General features: G+C 43.3%; 1 protein-coding gene across 1 annotated transcript; it reads right to left on the bottom strand.

Annotated features, from left to right (window-relative positions):
* Positions 1 to 14,998: 14,998 nt before the first annotated feature.
* On the bottom strand, positions 14,999 to 17,824 carry LOC124682557 (pentatricopeptide repeat-containing protein At2g01390-like). Its single transcript, XM_047217216.1, has 2 exons — positions 17,152 to 17,824; positions 14,999 to 16,776 (listed from the first exon to the last, which is right to left on the bottom strand). Exons 1-2 carry the CDS (start codon positions 17,822 to 17,824, stop codon positions 15,794 to 15,796), a joined length of 1,656 nt encoding a protein of 551 aa, XP_047073172.1. The 3' UTR covers positions 14,999 to 15,793.
* Between the last annotated feature and the right edge of the window lie 878 nt (positions 17,825 to 18,702).

Here is an 18,702-nt window from a genome sequence, read left to right as displayed (position 1 = left end):
CACAAAGTAAAGTGCAAAAGTAAAGAGCTCGGGTATAGAAATAACTGAAGTGACGCGGAGACAACGATGTATCCCGAAGTTCACACTCTTGCGACTGCTACTCTCCGTTGGAGCGGTGTGGAGGACAAGTCACTCAAAATGCTCGAAGGCCATCGTATTCTCCTCGAGAATTCCCACCAAAAGGGATGTACTCGATCCACTATGGAACCTTAGGGTGGTCACCGAATCCGCACAAAGCTTGGGGCTATCTCCATAACTTAATTGGAGGCTCCCAATAAATCGCCACAAAGGCCTTGCCCTTGAAGAATCTCCACAACTTAATTGGAGTCCCCAAGAACACCACAAAGACCACTAAGCCATCTAGGGTCCAAAGACCCAAGAGGAACAAGCTCCGGAACAAGCTCCCGAAGTGAATATCTCACGAACTTTCACCTCCACGTATCACCGCGGAGAAGTCAAACCGATGCACCAAATGCAATGGCAATAACACCACAAAGATGCTCAAATCCTTCACTCTAAAATTCCAACAAAGCTACTCAAGCTATTGGGGGAATAAGAGAGGAAAAACAAAATAAGAAGATGAACACAAAATTTCTCTCCAAGATCTAGATCTAGAGATTCCCTCACAGAGGAGAATTTGATTGGTGCAAATATAGATCTAGACCACATCTCTCTTTTCCTCAAATTTGAGCAAGAATCATGGAGGGATTAGGAGAGAGGAGGAGCTCTGAAGATGCAACAATGGTGGAGAGCAAGAGGTTAAAGAAGAAGTGATACCAAAGAGAGAGAAAAAGGCTTTTTATAGGGGTACCAAAAATCTGCCCGTTGGCATGATAAAAAAATGTCTAGAAACAGCAACCAAAGGAAGCTGGGCTGGCTGGAGGGCCCGTGGTCGAGCAAGAGCGGTAGATCCGCTCGTGGCCAGCGAGGCGAGCGTGGGGCCCTGCGGGAGCAGGGCGAGCGGGTGTAGCGCGGGGCAGCATCGCGGGCGATCCACGCGCGCAGCGCGGCTCGATCCATCGAACAAGGCGGCTCGAGTAGCGGTGGTTGGGCAGGCTGAAGGAGATATGCCCTATAGGCAATAATAAAGTGGTTATTATTTATATCTTTATGTTTATGATAAATGTTTATATATCATGCTATAATTGTATTAACCGAAACATTAGTACATGTGTGATATGTAGACAACAAGAAGTCCCTAGTATGCCTCTTAAACTAGCTTGTTGATTAATGGATGATTAGTTTCATAATCATGAACATTGGATGTTATTAATAACAAGGTTATATCATTATATGAATGATGTAATGGACACACCCATTTAAGCGTAGCATAAGATCTCGTCATTAAGTTATTTGCTATAAGCTTTCGATACATAGTTACCTAGTCCTTATGACCATGAGATCATGTAAATCACTTATACCTGAAAGGTACTTTGATTACATCAAACGCCACTGCGTAAATGGGTGGTTATAAAGGTGGGATTAAGTATCCGGAAAGTATGAGTTGAGGCATATGGATCAACGAGTGGGATTTGTCCATCCCGATGACGGATAGATATACTCGGGCCCTCTCGGTGGAATGTCGTCTAATGTCTTGCAAGCATATGAATAAGTTCATAAGAGACCACATACCACGGTACGAGTAAAGAGTACTTGTCGGGAGATGAGGTTGAACAAGGTATAGAGTGATACCGATGATCAAACCTCGGACAAGTAAAATATCGCGTGACAAAGGGAATTGGTATCGTATGTGAATGGTTCATTCGATCACTGAAGTCATCGTTGAATATGTGGGAGCCATTATGGATCTCCAGATCCCGCTATTGGTTATTGGTCGGAGTGAGTACTGAACCATGTCCGCATAGTTCACGAACCGTAGGGTGACACACTTAAAGTTGGATGTTGAAATGGTAGATCTTGAATATGGAATGGAGTTCGAATATTTGTTCGGAGTCCCGGATGAGATCCCGGACATCACGAGGAGTTCCGGAATGGTCCGGAGAATAAGATTCATATATAGGAAGTCATATTCCAAGTTTGGAAATGATCCGGTGCATTTATGGCGGGTTCTAGAAGGTTCTAGAAAAGTCCGGAAGAAATCACCATGGAAAGTAGAGTCCCGGAGGGACTCCACCTTGCATGGCCAGCCAACCCTAAAGGGGAGGAGTCCAAGGTGGACTCCCCTAGGGTGGCCGGCCAACCCCCTCATGGAAGGGGGGAATCCCACCCCAAGTGGGATTCCCACCTTGGGTAGGTTTCCTTACATATGGGAAGTTTTCATTGTTGGGGTCTTATTCGAAGACTTGGATACCAACACTTGGGGATTTCCACCTATATAATGAGGAGGAGAGGGAGGGGGCTGCCCACTCTTGGCCGCACCACCTAGGGCTGCCCTTGGCCGGCGCCCTAGCCTCCCCTCTCTCCCCAAACCCTAGCGGTATCTCTCCTCCACCACATCCCGCACGCTTAAGCGAAGCTCCGCCGGATTTCTCCACCACCACCGACACCACGCCGTCGTGCTGTCGGATTCAAGAGGAGCTACTACTTCCGCTGCCCGCTGGAACGGGGAGGTGGACGTCGTCTTCATCAACAACCGAACATGTGACCGAGTACGGAGGTGCTGCCCGTTCGTGGCGCCGAAACCGATCGTGATCAAGATCTTCTACGCGCTTTTGCAAGCGGCAAGTGAACGTCTACCGCAACAACAAGAGCCTCATCTTGTAGGCTTTGGAATCACTTCAAGGGTTAGTCTCGTTCATCCCCTCGTTGCTCCCATCTTCTAGATTGCATCTTGGCTTGGATTGCATGTTCGCGGTAGGAAATTTTTTGTTTTCTATGCAACGTTATCCTACAGTGGTATCAGAGCCAGGTCTATGCATAGATGGTTGCACGAGTAGAACACAATGGATTTGTGGGCGTTGATGCTCTTGTTGTCTTTAGTTTGAGTACTTTGCATCTTTGTGGCATAGTGGGATGAAGCGGCTCGGGCTAACTTTACATGACCGCGTTCATGAGACTTGCTCCTCGTTCGACATGCAACTTGTATTGCATAAGAGGCTTTGCGGGTGTCTGTCTCTCCTACTATAGTGAAGATTCAATTTACTCTTCTATTGACAACACTAGTATCACCGTTGTGGTTCATGTTCGTAGGTAGATTAGATCTTACTCGAAAACCCTAAACCACGTAAAATATGCAAACCAAATTAGAGACGTCTAACTTGTTTTTGCAGTGGTTTGGTGATGTGATATGGCCATGATGTGATGATGAATATGTATGAGATGATCATTATTGTATTGTGGCAACCGGCGAGGAGCCTTATGGTTGTCTTTAAATTTCATGTTGAGTAGTATTTCAAAGTAGTTGTAATAGTTGCTACATGAGGTGAACAACCATGAAGACGGCGCCATGGACTTTGACGCTACGCCGACGATGATGGAGATCATGCCCGTTGATGATGGAGATCATGTCCGTGCTTTAGAGATGAAGATCGAAGGCGCAAAGACAAAAGGGCCATATCATATCACATATGAACTGCATGTGATGTTAATTCTTTTATGCATCTTATTTTGCTTAGATCGCGACGGTAGCATTATAAGATGATCCCTCACATTAATATCAAGATAATAAAGTGTTCTCCCTCGTATGCACCGTTGCACGGTTCGTCGTTTCGAAGCATCTCGTGATGATCGGATGTGATAGACTCAACGTTCACATACAACGGGTGTAAGCCATGTTGCACACGCGGAATACTAGGGTTTGCTTGACGAGCCTAGCATGTACGGACATGGCCTCGGGACAACGGAAACCGAAAGGTTGAACACGAGTCATATGGATGATATGATCAACATGTTGATGTTCACCATTGAAGCTACATCATCTCACGTGATGATCGGTTTTGGTGTAGTGGATTTGGATCGTGTACCACTTTACAACTATGAGGGATGTTGTATTAAGTGGGAGTTCATTAGTAATTAGATTAAAACATGAACTAATTATCATAAACATAGTCTGAGTAGTATTTTGAATTAATTTTGTAGTATTGGCATCCGTTTTCTACCATGCGCTATTCTTGTAGTTGAGATAGAAATACTGTTAAAATCTGACAAGAAACTTTACGGATTGGTACCGTATTGTTAAAGAATCAAGGAATGATTAAGTCCTATTGCAAACTTTTAGAAAACCTCACATTGTTGATTCAGAGAGCTATGGTTTCAATTAGTACCTAAAGTTATCTTGTCTCCGTGAAACTTGAAGTTCAAATCTGTTTGAAAAGTAAGGAGCTGAAAATTTAGTTTTCAGAAATAATCAAGGTATGAGATATATATGATATCTAAGACCTTATTACAAGATGATAGAATATAATTTGGTGAGACTACATAAACTCATAAGTTTTATGGGAATGCGTGAAGATTGAAGACGCCAGGCGTCACAATCCTCCAACTATTGGGGCACTAACGATATTCGCATATCCATGAAGTTATCATCCTTAGTATGCACCGTTGCTAAGACTCGTCGTATCTAAGCATCACGTGATGATCGGGTGTTATAGATTCTACGTGTGCTTACAACGGGTGCAAGCCAGATTTGCACATGCGAATACTAAGGTTAAACTTTATGAGCCTAGCATGTACAGACATGGTCTCAAAAAGTTGTCATGAATTGATGGATAAAATTATGAGTGAAATAGTTCATCATAGTTACTAATAAGTGAAATCCGGAACACTTATCATATGATGATCAACTTCAAAGTAAGAACCTCAAGGTTATTGGTATTTGACCAACAAACCTAGAAGTTAATGATGTTGAAGTGTTTTCTGAATAATGAGGAAAGCTAAAAGAGAAACCGCAAAAGATATTTTGGCAAAAAGAAAAGAAAAGACTAGAAAGTCTAGCTCAGGTGTATATAAATGATATACATGTTATGGTTGTATTCCTAGTTAAGTCACACTATGAAATTCTTGGGTATTAGTACTATATTGGTTGGTATGAAGTGTCATACAAAACAACGCAATACAAGAATACAATGGCCTAAGTGATCGACAAGGAATATGATAGGAATGCACGTCTGGAACAAAATAAAGTGTTATTATGTTCGTCGTTGGCATTCTATCTAGCCCTTAGAATTTATAATAAAGAACTTAATAATTGTTATTTTGCTTTGGTCAAATGAAAACAATGAGTTGTTCAAATTATGACATTACTCCATGTACGATGGATAAGTTATTATAAATCTTAATGGTGAAACACACATACATAACACTGACGCTAAAATGCCATAAGGCAAATGATTTGAATTCCACTTATTTGTGGAACCGCCATTTAGGTCATGTTAGAAAGAAACGCATGAAGGAACTCCATGCAAATGGATTTTTGGAGTCATCTGATTTTTGAATCATTTGGCGCTTGCAAATCTTTTCTAAAGAGAATGATTAAAATACCGTTCATAGGCCAAAAGTTGAACGGGCAACTAACTTAGTGGAAAAATACATGATGATGTATGTGGTTCATCGGGCATAGTTGTGTGCGGGAGATTCTTCTACTTCATGAAAACTTTCAACAATGAATTGAGTATATATATGTGGATATATTCAATAAGGAAGAAGTTTGAAACATTTGAATGGATTCAAATAAATTTCAGTATGAAGTGGAAATCATCGTAATAGAAATCAAATATCTATGATTGGATCATGGTGGAAATATTTGAATTACGAGTTTTAGCGAACATCTAAGAGAGTTATAAAATTGTTCTACAACTTACGTTTCTTGGAGTATCATAGTGATGATGAAGTATCCATGAGATATATCCAAACTTTGTTGGATCAATGATGAGATAAAATATTGATGCCATTATATTTTTGTGGATTATGCTTTAGTGACTACCGCTTTTACACTTAATAGAGCATCATCATGATCCGTTGAAATGACACCATACAAGTTATGGCATGGGTATAAACCCTAATAGTCAACCAAAATCGGATGAATGTCTTTGTTGGTTATCCCAGAGATTTATTTGGGAATTCTTCCCACGAGACAAAGACAAAAGTGTTTGTCAATGTTTCTTATTTCCGAGAAATTGTTTCGAGTGAAGTATTTGAGTGGGAGGACAATATAATTTGATAAGGTTTATGAACCCGAGCATAATGATCGAGTAGCGCAACGATCGGAATTGGTTTCGGAAGCGGCCACGACGATCATGGCTCTCATGACTACAAAGTGTTTTAGCCATGGAGATCGAAGTACATATTGAACCTTGTAGGTATGGTTTACTTTGTGATCAAATAAATGATTTGTGGACAAAGGATTGATTGTGAACAATGATAAACCAACTACAAAACAAAGAAGTTATGATGGGCCCTGACTCCGTTAAAATGGCCATGCACCATGAAATCCAAAATAGATGAATACTTTTTGAAAGTAAATAGATCTATAAAATTGATGGACTTGGATGGAATATCTTTGAAGAAGCTCGACTTGTTGAAAAATTGTTTACGACAAAGTTCAAAGAGTTGACTACGATAAGATTAGATCTTCCGTAGCAATGCTTATAGTCTATGTGGATTATTCTAGTAATCACTACATATTTCTTTTATAAGATATGCTAGTAGGATGGCAAAATACATTACTTATCAGAAGTATGTATTAAAGGTGTATACAATATACAACCAAGAGTTTTGCTGGTCCGTAGAATACTAGATAGGTATACGAACTTCAATTGGATGAAGTAAGTATTGCAGAGTTGGAATCTTCACCAGATGAAATAGTCAAAGAGTTTTTGATTTCATCAAAGACGATGAAGAGGCTTGCATTTGCAAGAAATTAAGTGGGAGCGCTAAGACACATTTATAATACTTTATGTAGGTGACATATAGTTGGTTATAAATGATGTAATTATATACTTGATTAAAAAGGTTTCATTGAGAATTAACTTCAATGAAAGGATATGGATCGAAACAAATTTAGTGTCAAGATCTATGAAGATAGATTGAAACACATAAATAAATTTAAGTCAAAGTACATATGATGGATATTGAAGTAGTTCAATATAGAAAAATTAAGAAAATGTTCTTGTCATGTGAAGGTTTAACAAGACTTGAGTGTATCCGACACTCAATGAGTAAAAACACATGAGTGATTATAGATCACGAATAATATGTACACAATCAGATATAATGTGCTATAAAGTGTTATGAGCATATACCAGAATGATTCATATGATGATCATTGGACAACAGTAAGAATATCCTTGAGTACTTTAGAAGAACTAAGGATATATATAAATATATGTTTTTATGAAGAAATGACAAACAAATCGCTGTAAGGTGTTACACCGATATTGGTTTTGTCACATATAAAATATAATTTCAATCTCAAATTAGAATAAGTGTTGTTTAAAAGGTAGCACAATGAGCTAGAAGTTGTCTATGCTAGATTTAGAAGAGTTCTAAATATTGTGACGGAATCTACAAAAGAAGGCAGAGTATGTCATTGTTTTGACAATGACAAAGGATGTTAAGTCAAGAGGTTCTTTGAGAACTTGGTGTATTTCCGACAGAGTCGGAACTTTGAAGCTATATTGTGTGTGACAATATTAGTGACATATTTCAGATCACGGAATTAAGGTTCCACCGTAAGACCAAACATATTTAATGCCGACTCATTTGGAAATGAGTGATGCGTTGAGACGAAAATGAATTACAAAATACATACGGTTCTGAGCATGTCAGATCCGTTGACTAAAACCTCTCTCGTGAGCGAAACATGATAAAGCACCAGAAGGCCAAGGTGTTATATCTTTACAAATGTAAACTAGATTATTGACCCTAGAGGCAATAATAAAGTGGTTATTATTTATATCTTTATGTTTATGATAAATGTTTATATATCATGCTATAATTGTATTAACCGAAACATTAGTACATGTGTGATATGTAGACAACAAGAAGTCCCTAGTATGCCTCTTAAACTAGCTTGTTGATTAATGGATGATTAGTTTCATAATCATGAACATTGGATGTTATTAATAACAAGGTTATATCATTATATGAATGATGTAATGGACACACCCATTTAAGCGTAGCATAAGATCTCGTCATTAAGTTATTTGCTATAAGCTTTCGATACATAGTTACCTAGTCCTTATGACCATGAGATCATGTAAATCACTTATACCGGAAAGGTACTTTGATTACATCAAACGCCACCGCGTAAATGGGTGGTTATAAAGGTGGGATTAAGTATCCGGAAAGTATGAGTTGAGGCATATGGATCAACAAGTGGGATTTGTCCATCCCGATGACGGATAGATATACTCCGGGCCCTCTCGTGGAATGTCGTCTAATGTCTTGCAAGCATATGAATAAGTTCATAAGAGACCACATACCACGGTACGAGTAAAGAGTACTTGTCAGGAGATGAGGTTGAACAAGGTATAAAGTGATACCGATGATCAAACCTCTGGACAAGTAAAATATCGCGTGACAAAGGGAATTGGTATCGTATGTGAATGGTTCATTCGATCACCGAAGTCATCGTTGAATATGTGGGAGCCATTATGGATCTCCGGATCCCGCTATTGGTTATTGGTCGGAGTGAGTACTCAACCATGTCCGCATAGTTCACGAACCGTAGGGTGACACACTTAAAGTTGGATGTTGAAATGGTAGATCTTGAATATGGAATGGAGTTCGAATATTTGTTCGGAGTTCCGGATGAGATCCCGGACATCACGAGGAGTTCCGAATGGTCCGGAGAATAAGATTCATATATAGGAAGTCATATTCCAAGTTTGGAAATGATCCGGTGCATTTATGGCAGGTTCTAGAAGGTTCTAGAAAAGTCCGAAGAAATCACCATGGAAAGTAGAGTCCCGGAGGGACTCCACCTTGCATGGCCAGCCAACCCTAAAGGGGAGGAGTCCAAGGTGGACTCCCCTAGGGTGGCCGGCCAACCCCCCTCATGGAAGGGGGGAATCCCACCCCAAGTGGGATTCCCACCTTGGGTAGGTTTCCTTACATATGGGAAGTTTTCATTGTTGGGGTCTTATTCGAAGACTTGGATACCAACACTTGGGGATTTCCACCTATATAATGAGGAGGAGAGGGAGGGGGCTGCCCACTCTTGGCCGCACCACCTAGGGCTGCCCTTGGCCGGCGCCCTAGCCTCCCCTCTCTCCCCAAACCCTAGCCGTATCTCTCCTCCACCACATCCCGCACGCTTAAGCGAAGCTCCGCCGGATTTCTCCACGACCACCGACACCACGCCGTCGTGCCGTCGGATTCAAGAGGAGCTACTACTTCCGCTGCCCGCCGGAACGGGGAGGTGGACGTCGTCTTCATCAACAACCGAACGTGTGACCGAGTACGGAGGTGCTGCCCGTTCGTGGCGCCGAAACCGATCGTGATCAAGATCTTCTACGCGTTTTTGCAAGCGGCAAGTGAACGTCTACCGCAGCAACAAGAGCCTCATCTTGTAGGCTTTGGAATCACTTCAAGGGTTAGTCTCGTTCATCCCCTCGTTGCTCCCATCTTCTAGATTGCATCTTGGCTTGGATTGCGTGTTTGCGGTAGGAAATTTTTTGTTTTCTATGCAACGTTATCCTACACAGGCCACGTGGGGCGGGGCCCTGCGCGGAAAGGGCATGGAGCAGGGCGTGCGTGGAGGCCGGTACCGGTTTTGGTACCGGAAAAATTCCCTAAGTATACGGAGAGCAAGGCAAGCTGAGCGGTAGCTAGCCCAGTAGGGCGAGCGGTAGTACCGGCAAAAAAAACGTTCTTCCATTTTTTTCCTTTTAAACTCAAACTTGAAATGCAAATAACTTGAGATTGAAAAATCCAAAAGAGACAAAACCAATTTTGTTGGAAAGAGGACGACAAATGCTACCCCACAAAAAACTGAAAATATGGAAACTAGTGGGGGTGATTTTATATGATTTTTAGAGTGATACCTCTAAACTCGGAAAACTGAGAAAGACTCCAACATCGAAAACACAGTAAGTCGGAATCCGCTTTCGATGAACTAGAGCTTGTCATGGAGATAACCACAAGCTCTAAAACACCACATGGATAAGATACAAATAACAACCAAGAAAGGGTGATGAAAGGATGCAAAGGTTTGACCGCACTCCGAACGATATGATCGAGTTACTCACTCGAGAGCCTCTTGATAGTACGACCACTTATCCTATAAACCGGTCTCTCACCTAAACCATGAGACCGGTGAGAAAGAAACCCTATCGAGAGCAAACCTTAGCCTTGCGCCTTCCACTTGAGCTCGATGATGATGATGATCTTGACCGCAACAAGATGAAACGCCGTTCTTGATTGTGCTTGCTTGATATCTTGTGGATTGCTCCCCCATAATCCACTGCGAGAGCTTCTTCTTCAGTGCATCTCAATTCTTGGTATTGCAACCTTGACGCCAACTAATCGTTCAAGCATTGCCAATGGACAACTTCTACACATATAACTCAACACAACCATTAGTCCATAAAGATTGTCATTAATTACCAAAACCACACATGGGGGCTCTATGCACTTTCAGATGCCAACAGGCGACAGAGAAGGGCGTTTCTCCAAACATATAGACAAGCTTTGCTGCAGATGCGCTTCAGGAAGATGATGTCCACCTATTTTTCACATGCCCCTTTGCCAAGGCAGCATGGTTCTTACAACCTTGGTACATCCGTATTGAATGCATTACTCAAAACTGCACCTCCTTAACGCAAATCATCTTGAACATGCTGCATATGAATCATCCTCATGCATCGCTTCCCAAAAATTTTACTTTTATGTGGTGTATATGGAAGTCCAGGAATGATCTTCTTTTTGGAAGAATGAATGGGATGCCTTACCAGATCAGCATAAATGTTCAAGCCTTGAGGAACAATCTTGAACTATATGATGCCTCTTCTTATTGTATCCAAGAAAGCAGGACCAAACATCGACATACGACCGGGTCTGAGACGATAGTTCCTCATCAAGGAACAACTATCTCATCTGAGAGAATAATTGTTGGGCCTGTGATTTTTGCAGATGCATCTTGGAAATGCAGAAAGGTCCGGGTGCTGATGGAGTCTTCATCCGAGATGATTCTGTTGACAGGAACTTGTGCGTCGGTTGCACATGAACATTCAGTGTTCCAGGCGGAGGCACAAGCTCTACTTCTCGCGGCAACAAATGCAAGAATACTCGATATAAGAGACCTAACTTTTCTTACGTCCTGGGGAAAATAGCGGCGTCAAGGAAGCTGGATCATCACCTCTTGGAATGGAATGCGAGGAACTCTTTGGCTAATTTCTTTGATGTTACTTCCAATACAGCGCCACAGGTCTTCCATATCTCGAGGAATCTCAATGGAGTTGCTCATAAATGTGCTTCTCAGGTGCTTAGGCGTAGCCTAAATACACCTATATATGCTTGTAGTAGTTCAACTCATTCCAAGGAGACTTGTCCTGTGATTTCGATTCTGAAAAATGTAAACCTACAGGACTTTGTACTCAATGCTGCTTGGTGCACTTGAGCTGAATGAATTTAGCGCCCCTGGCGCCCTTGTTGTTCAAAAAAAAAAAAAACTCCTGAACTCTCAAAATTCCCAGAATAATTAGAAATATTACAACTGAGTGTTGAAGTGGAACTGCAACGCTATCATGAATTGTGACTGTCAGCTTTGATCGTTCTTACTAGGCTGCGGACAGCTGCACTATATCACCGATCGGGCGATGGCAGGCGCAACTTCACGATATTCATGCAATCCCCGATACTTCCTACTCCTATCTTGCAACCCGCGTTGCGTGAATAGCCAAATATTTAGCCAGCGACCCAGCACAACATTAGCAGAGAAACGGGACCTATCAACTTGGGAGGAAAGGAAACACACAATATAAGCACCATCCATATATCTACATTCACTCCCTGCTCACAGGTTATTTTTCTCTTTCTTCTAGAGCTACTCGCAAGTGAATTGTCTTGTGAAGAAACACATCCGTGGTCTAGCTTCTCTGCTTCAACTTTTAAGGAGGCTTGCCATGGTTTGCAACGAGTACGGATCGACATACTAAATTACTCCGACGTCAATGCTTGCCCACCGAAGTACCAAGCGAAATTAACCAGCTACTAGTATCCTAACACACATCATATGCAAGAAATTACTGTAACTCCATATTACTGCCATCATCAAATGAAGGACATGGTCGGTAAGAGGGCCACGGAAGATGAGTCTATAATAAGCCACGTACACCTCTCTGTAAGAGCAATTCCAATAGTATAGCCAATTACTGACTATAATAAGATGCCATGTCACTTGTAGTTAACATATAGCTAATATGTACAATAGTTGACTATAAGAATAAGGTACTTTACTAACATATGGTTCACCTTTCACTCTCACAAAGTCATGATAGGAGCACGCTGCAAGAATTTGCTATGCAGTAAGTAGCCCCACCTCCTTTCTCTCTTCTCTTCTCTCTCCTCCAACTAAGCACATATATTATATTTAAATCCTTATAGCCTGCTGACTAAGCCTTATTATACTTGCTCTAAGAGACCCGTCTAATCTTACACCTTCCTCTGTCACATATCGGCGGTGGCACATATGACCCTTTTGGGGGTGTTATTGTGGAGCTCTGGTACCTAGTTGTCGCATCTCGCTGTCATCGATGCACAAGTTTGGATCCTGTATCGAGGCGTCATTGGCTCCAGCGTGGCTTTGGCGGCGTCCTATCCTATAGACGTGACTTAGTTGTCATCCTCCGTCATAACTGTTTGTTGGCAGGATGGGTGTTCTCCGGCGGCCCTCTCCAGCGCAGTTTGGTGTGTGTGATACGACGAGGTCCGGTGATTTTCCAAGGAGGCGTGGTGGCACATCTAGTTGGTAGTCTCGGGTGCCTCATAGAGGCCTACTCTTGTATATTCAAGCATTAACAAAGAAATCTAACGCCATCATGAATTGTGGCCGCCGGCTTTGGTTGCTCTGACTAGTGACTAGTCAGCGGACAGCTGAACCATACCACCGATCGGGGGATGGCACGATCAACTTGGAAGTATTCATGCAATCCCTGAAACCTCCTACTCCTATCTTGCAACCCGCGTTGTGTGAATAGCCAAATATTTAGCCAGCACAACATTAGCAGAGAAACTGGACGTATCAACTTGGGACGAATGGAAACACACAACATAAGCACCATCCATATATCTACATTCACTTCCTGCTCACAAGCTATTTTTTCTTTTTTCCAGAGATAATCTCAAGTGAGTTGTCTTGTGAAGAAACACATCCGTAACCTAGCTTCTCTGCTCCAACTTTTAAGGAGGATTGCCATGGTTTGCAACGAGTACGGATCGACCTACTAAATTACCCTGACGTCAATGCTTGCCCACCAGAGTACCAAGCGAAATTAACCAGCTACTAGTATACTGACACACATCATATGCAAGAAAATACTCCATGTTACTGCCATCATCAAATGAAGGACATCGTTGGTAAGAGGGCTACGGAAGATGAGTCTATAATAAGCACAAGACACCCGCTGTCCAGTTCCAAGTACACCTCCCTGGAACAGACCCATCTAATCTTACACCCGATGAGTCAGCTATCGTTCAATACAAACTTTCTTTCGATATCAAGGGCCAAGGGGTAAGACTAGAATAGTTTCTAACATCCAGAAGCTGGTTACTTCTGTCGATGTTACTCTAGTGGCTACTAGCTAGAAATTAGTAATTTAGCTACTCTAGTGGTTACTGGTGCTCATCCATTGTTTATGAGTCTGGCAATTTTTAACCAAGATTTTTGCAGATTCTACTACCATTTGATTTTGATCAAGTTGCATAACTGAGGATATTCTATACTCCGTATTTTAACCCATCAGTCGATGGTACAATACATAATACAAAGACGATGCGAGACTGATACTCTCAAAACAAATGAGAGAAACATATAATTGGCATCTTTTAGAGGACTATTACTGTCCAGCTTTAAGGGACATAGATCAGGCTGGAGGAGACTACCATGCATGCCAAGCAACTCGTTTATCTTGTTATTATAAGACAAAAAACAAATCATTCAAGAAAAAGTATGAAGCAGAAGATAAAGAGCACAACTTAAGTTCAAGACTGTATATACATAAATGTCATGCAGTCAAGATTACACGATTCAATACTACCAAAAAGTAGTAACATTGCCTTGGAACCAAACTTACCTGAAGTGATGAGCATAATGATAGCTCATTCTGCAGATCTTCCGGTGATTTCTTTTTAATAAAATCCAGTTTCACCGCGTCAATTGTCTGTCGTCTCTCATGGTTCAGGGGGCAAACCGGTCAAAGCAAGACTACTCAAGTCCAATTCCTCATACAGCTACATGATATCAATCAGGTAGACTGAAAATCAGCAAGTTCAAAATTGGCGGTATGCTAACAACTAGAGTGGCATGATCGCCAGCAAGGTTCAGAGCTGGCAACATTAACTCCTAATGGGATCAAAACCTATGAAATATTCACACGTAATGGAACAAAATGGCTTAATTCGGGCACGAGTTTTTCTCACGCTACTGCTCTAACCTGAAGAGATGACTCAAACAGAACATTTCCCTGAACTTGGGCAGAAGTGATAGGAAGCACTACTCAAGACACATGAATCTACAACGACTACCATCTGAGGCCAGGAAATACCACACCCCACAGGTCAGCGAAACGCACAGAAAAAAAGTTCCGTGTGAGAGAAAAATGGACACAGATAGGGCGAAACCACCGCTGGAACAAATGGCTGCAATGGATGGAAGCACAAGATCGGACGGCCACAAATGGCTGGCCACCTTTTAGGGCACAAATTATGAAGAGAGATTTAATTTGGTTGGGAAGAGGGTGATCAATACCAGTCCAGTCCATGTTTGATTTAACAGAATATGTTAAGAACTACTTGAACATTGCATTAAACACAAGGGAATATTGAAGTTGCGGGATATCTTCCTAAATTTTCACGATATCTTGTAATGTTTACACTTCTCAATATTTACAGAAAATCAGCCAGCCATAATTTTTACAAGACAAGAAAAGGGGAGCACTCCATATTGTCGATAGTTAGATTTGGTCTGAACAAAAGAAGATTGTGATAGAAAATTCAAGCACAGCATGGGACATACCTCCCTAAGTACTACTCCCTCTGTTCACAAATATAAGACGTTTTAGACATTTCGAAGTGAACTAGATACACCCCACAATGAGTGAATCTACACACTGAAAGTAGAGTAGATACATACCAAAAAAGATATCTACAAAAAGCTAAAACATCTTATATTAGTGAACGGAGGGAGTAGATTAATTAGTACAAAACATGTGTTACAAGCTTGTTAAGGATGTATTACCTTAAATTACAAAAGGACATTTAACTTCCAGACTTTCGGTTGCTTCTTGACATCCATAGTACTCTAATTACATGCTTTCCTGTTACACCCTTTAACGGTTCTTCTCGAATGGATTTTATCACTTTAAATCAGCAATCATCACTAACATGAAGAGTCAGTTTGCATCTTGTAGGTCATTAAATTCGGCAATCCTTCATGCAACTCTTTTGATTTAGTTTCACCATTCCCTTGTTCATGTAACCCCAAAGAGATTCTTTCCCACGGGCTCAGCCTGTTATACTTTCTTATCCATGCTATGAAAAAGGAATCACATGTTGAGTGTCCAGCTCCGTGTCAAAGAAAATATCAGGAAACCCATTTATACCTTCAATCTGGGACTAAACATGAAGCTGGATAAACTGAGCTAACAGAAGTGAACATCGCCCAGCAAACCATCTTCTAACCATGAAAGCCACAAAAGAGATGGTTACACAAGCTATCTTCAGGGGAATGCTCATCACAGTACTGACGATGCCATTGCATCTCCATTCTTTCTCTTCGGTAATGTTCCGAGTCATGTTTCCGCCCAGCCTTTTGTAAGCCATATATTAGTACTTCATATGTACCTGCACAAGCTGATATCTCATTTGTTTTCATTTGTGACCATAGTTTAAGAGCCTTATCAACTTCGCCAGCTTGAAAATAGGCATTCATAAGGGCAGTGTAGGTAGTCACGTTCTGGTCTGCAGACGATAACCCAAAGATCTTTGCCGCGTATGAAGAATGCCCAGCACAACCTAGTCTTAGTATTAAGACTGATAACAGATATGATCCAAGATTGCAGCCAGATTTAATCAATCCTTCAACAATCTTAAGCACCAAATCAAACGAATCACTTCTGATGTATTGACCAAGAAGGCAACTATATGCAGATCTGTCCAGTTCATTGCCTACTCTTAGACTATAATGCAGAACTGCGAGCCCACATGATGGCCTGCAGTTTGCACAGCTGGCCTGAATTATATCAGCTAGGATATGTGATTCAAACTTCACATTTCTCGTGGCCAGTTCTTTTGTCATTTGTTCGATAGCAGACCAGTTTCTAGCAGCCAGAAGGTACATAATCGTGTTTCTGTCAGTAATGTAGCCTAGATGAGAAAATGTTTGGTCACATTCAATGCCTTCGGATGCAAGGTGAGGATTCACTTCCCGGAGAAGATTATCACTCTCGCCACTAGCTTTTAGAGCTTCCAGTGCCTCCAGAAAAATAGGTCTACGAAGAACGATGAGTTTCTCCTTCATGTACTTGAGAACGAAGGCCATCACTGATGTCTCCCCCGCCCTGGAACACTTCTGGACTAGAATATTGCAGAGTGCCTTGTCTGGTTCTACTCCTGCATCTTGCATGTCACTCATAATTTCTAGAGTAGCTTCGAATTTTCCTGATGACAACTAGATTCGTGTCAGTATATGATGGTACAAGGATTACGACTTAATATAGTGCAAACTGGACATGAAAAATCATGTACTCCTGTACAAAAGTTGCAACCGGACAAGATGGTACAAAAGGATTATTTACGACTTAATCTGTGCAAATGGACAAGAAAAATCATGTACTGTACAAAAGTTGAAACTTGGAAAAGAATGTCCAAGCAGCCAACTTCACTTATGCAGTGTCGATGAACATGAACACGGAAAATCATATGCATGCATCCGGTTGTGCATCTCTATCAAATAGCAATCAAGCCGCTGCGCGCCACAAAAGTAACCTACAGGTAAGCAAAGAAACGACATGGGTATTTAGTCGAGCACCTTACCTGCGTCGGCGAGATGCTGGATGAGCACCGTGTAGGTGGTGCAGCTGGGCCGCAGCCCCTCGGCCACCATCTCCTCAAACACCCTCTTGCCCTCGGCCGCCCTCCCGGCGTCGAACAGGATCTTGACGCACGCCGTGTAACTCACGAGGGTGGGGCGGCACCGGCCCCGGCGAGAGCGCATCTCCTCCCACACGCTCATCGCGGCGTCCACGTCCCCGGCGCGCCCGAGCCAGTGCATGACAGTGGTAAACGTGGCGGCGTCGGGGTCCACCCCGGCTCGCAGCATCTCGGCGAGGAGGCGAAGCATGGCGGGTACCCGGCCGGCCTCGCCGAGGAGGTGGAGCATGGAGGTGTAGGTGTAGCGGTCGTGGCGGAAGGCGGCCTTGGGGTCGGCGGCGGGGGAGGCGGCAAGGCGGAAGAAGAGGAAGGCCTTTTGGAGGGGCGGGTGGGTCTTGAGGACGCGGGCGACGGTGTGGGAGTCCCAGACGAGGCCCGGGAGGGAGAGGAGGAGCGGGCGCGCCGCCGACCAGGGGTGGTCGCGGAGTATGTTGGTGACACGGCGGACGATGTCGCGGGTGTAGGTCGGGGTGGGGGGCTCGGCGGGCTGCTTGGGTTGGGGCTTTGGGCGGCGGCGGTGTTTGGCGGGGAGGAAGTGGCGAGGGCGGCGGAGCATTTTGGACGGCGGCGGAGCTGCGGTGTCCCCGTGCACGCACTGGTCCGCTGGATATATATGGTCAAACCTGACGACATGTTGTTGCAGCGTCTCACTTAAATAATTCCGTCAACCCCGCCAATCCCTAAATCATCCGAAGCGGTAGAAATAACCCAATTTCTATTACCTGCTGGGTCTATGTCTTGTGTTAGCCGGTGACCACTCATGTCTACCGTCCGATCAAAATCAGACCGTTCGCGCTCATCCGCGCTAACGTCCAAAATATTGCCGACGAGGACGCCCGCACGCGTCGGCTACTCGCCTTCTTCCTCGCTCCAAAACTGCTCCGGATTTCTCTCTCTCCCCTCGCGCTGGTTCGCTTCTCCTCCAAATCGATGGCAGATCTTCTCCCCTAAATCGCCGCGCCGCTGCCGATCTTGTCGCCGGGGGAGCCGCCGGGCTGCTCTGGTGAGCAGAATCTGTGTCGAGGACGCGGGGATCGACTCGCCCGTCGGTTCGATTTCGTCCCATTCGAGGTGGAGAGGAGGCGTCTGCGACGGCGACTTGTTCCGCGTCGAGCCCGCGTCGATCCACAGGTGGTACGCTGTTAGTGCTTCGATTTCGCACCCCTGCCCCTCTTACGTGGTTCGATTTTGTCCGATAGCTAGAGCTGTTCGCCCCATTCGAGGTGGAGAGGAGGCGTCTGCGACGACGACTTGTTCTGCGTCGAGCCCGCGTCGATCCACAGCTGGTACGCTGGTTAGTGCTTCGATTTCGCTCCCCTGCCCCTCTTACGTGCTTCGATTTTGTTCCGATAGCTAGAGCTGTTCGTCCGCCTAGATGATTTTTTCCGTGGCGGAGATTTTTTTGGTCGTATCCCCGTTGATTTTGTGTAGGAA

This window comes from Lolium rigidum, chromosome 1, assembly GCF_022539505.1.
Source record: "Lolium rigidum isolate FL_2022 chromosome 1, APGP_CSIRO_Lrig_0.1, whole genome shotgun sequence".
Lineage (NCBI taxonomy): Eukaryota > Viridiplantae > Streptophyta > Magnoliopsida > Poales > Poaceae > Lolium > Lolium rigidum.
Note: the sequence above shows the minus strand (reverse complement) of the source record. Positions and strands in the feature narration are given on the sequence as shown.

Coding starts and splice junctions, on each gene's coding strand:
- LOC124682557 (XM_047217216.1), bottom strand. CDS start 17,824: ATGCTCCGCCGCCCTCGCCACTTCCTCCCCGCCAAACACCGCCGCCGC. Junction 16,777..17,151: donor CCAGCATCTCGCCGACGCAG/GTAAGGTGCTCG, acceptor AGTTGTCATCAG/GAAAATTCGAAGCTACTCTA.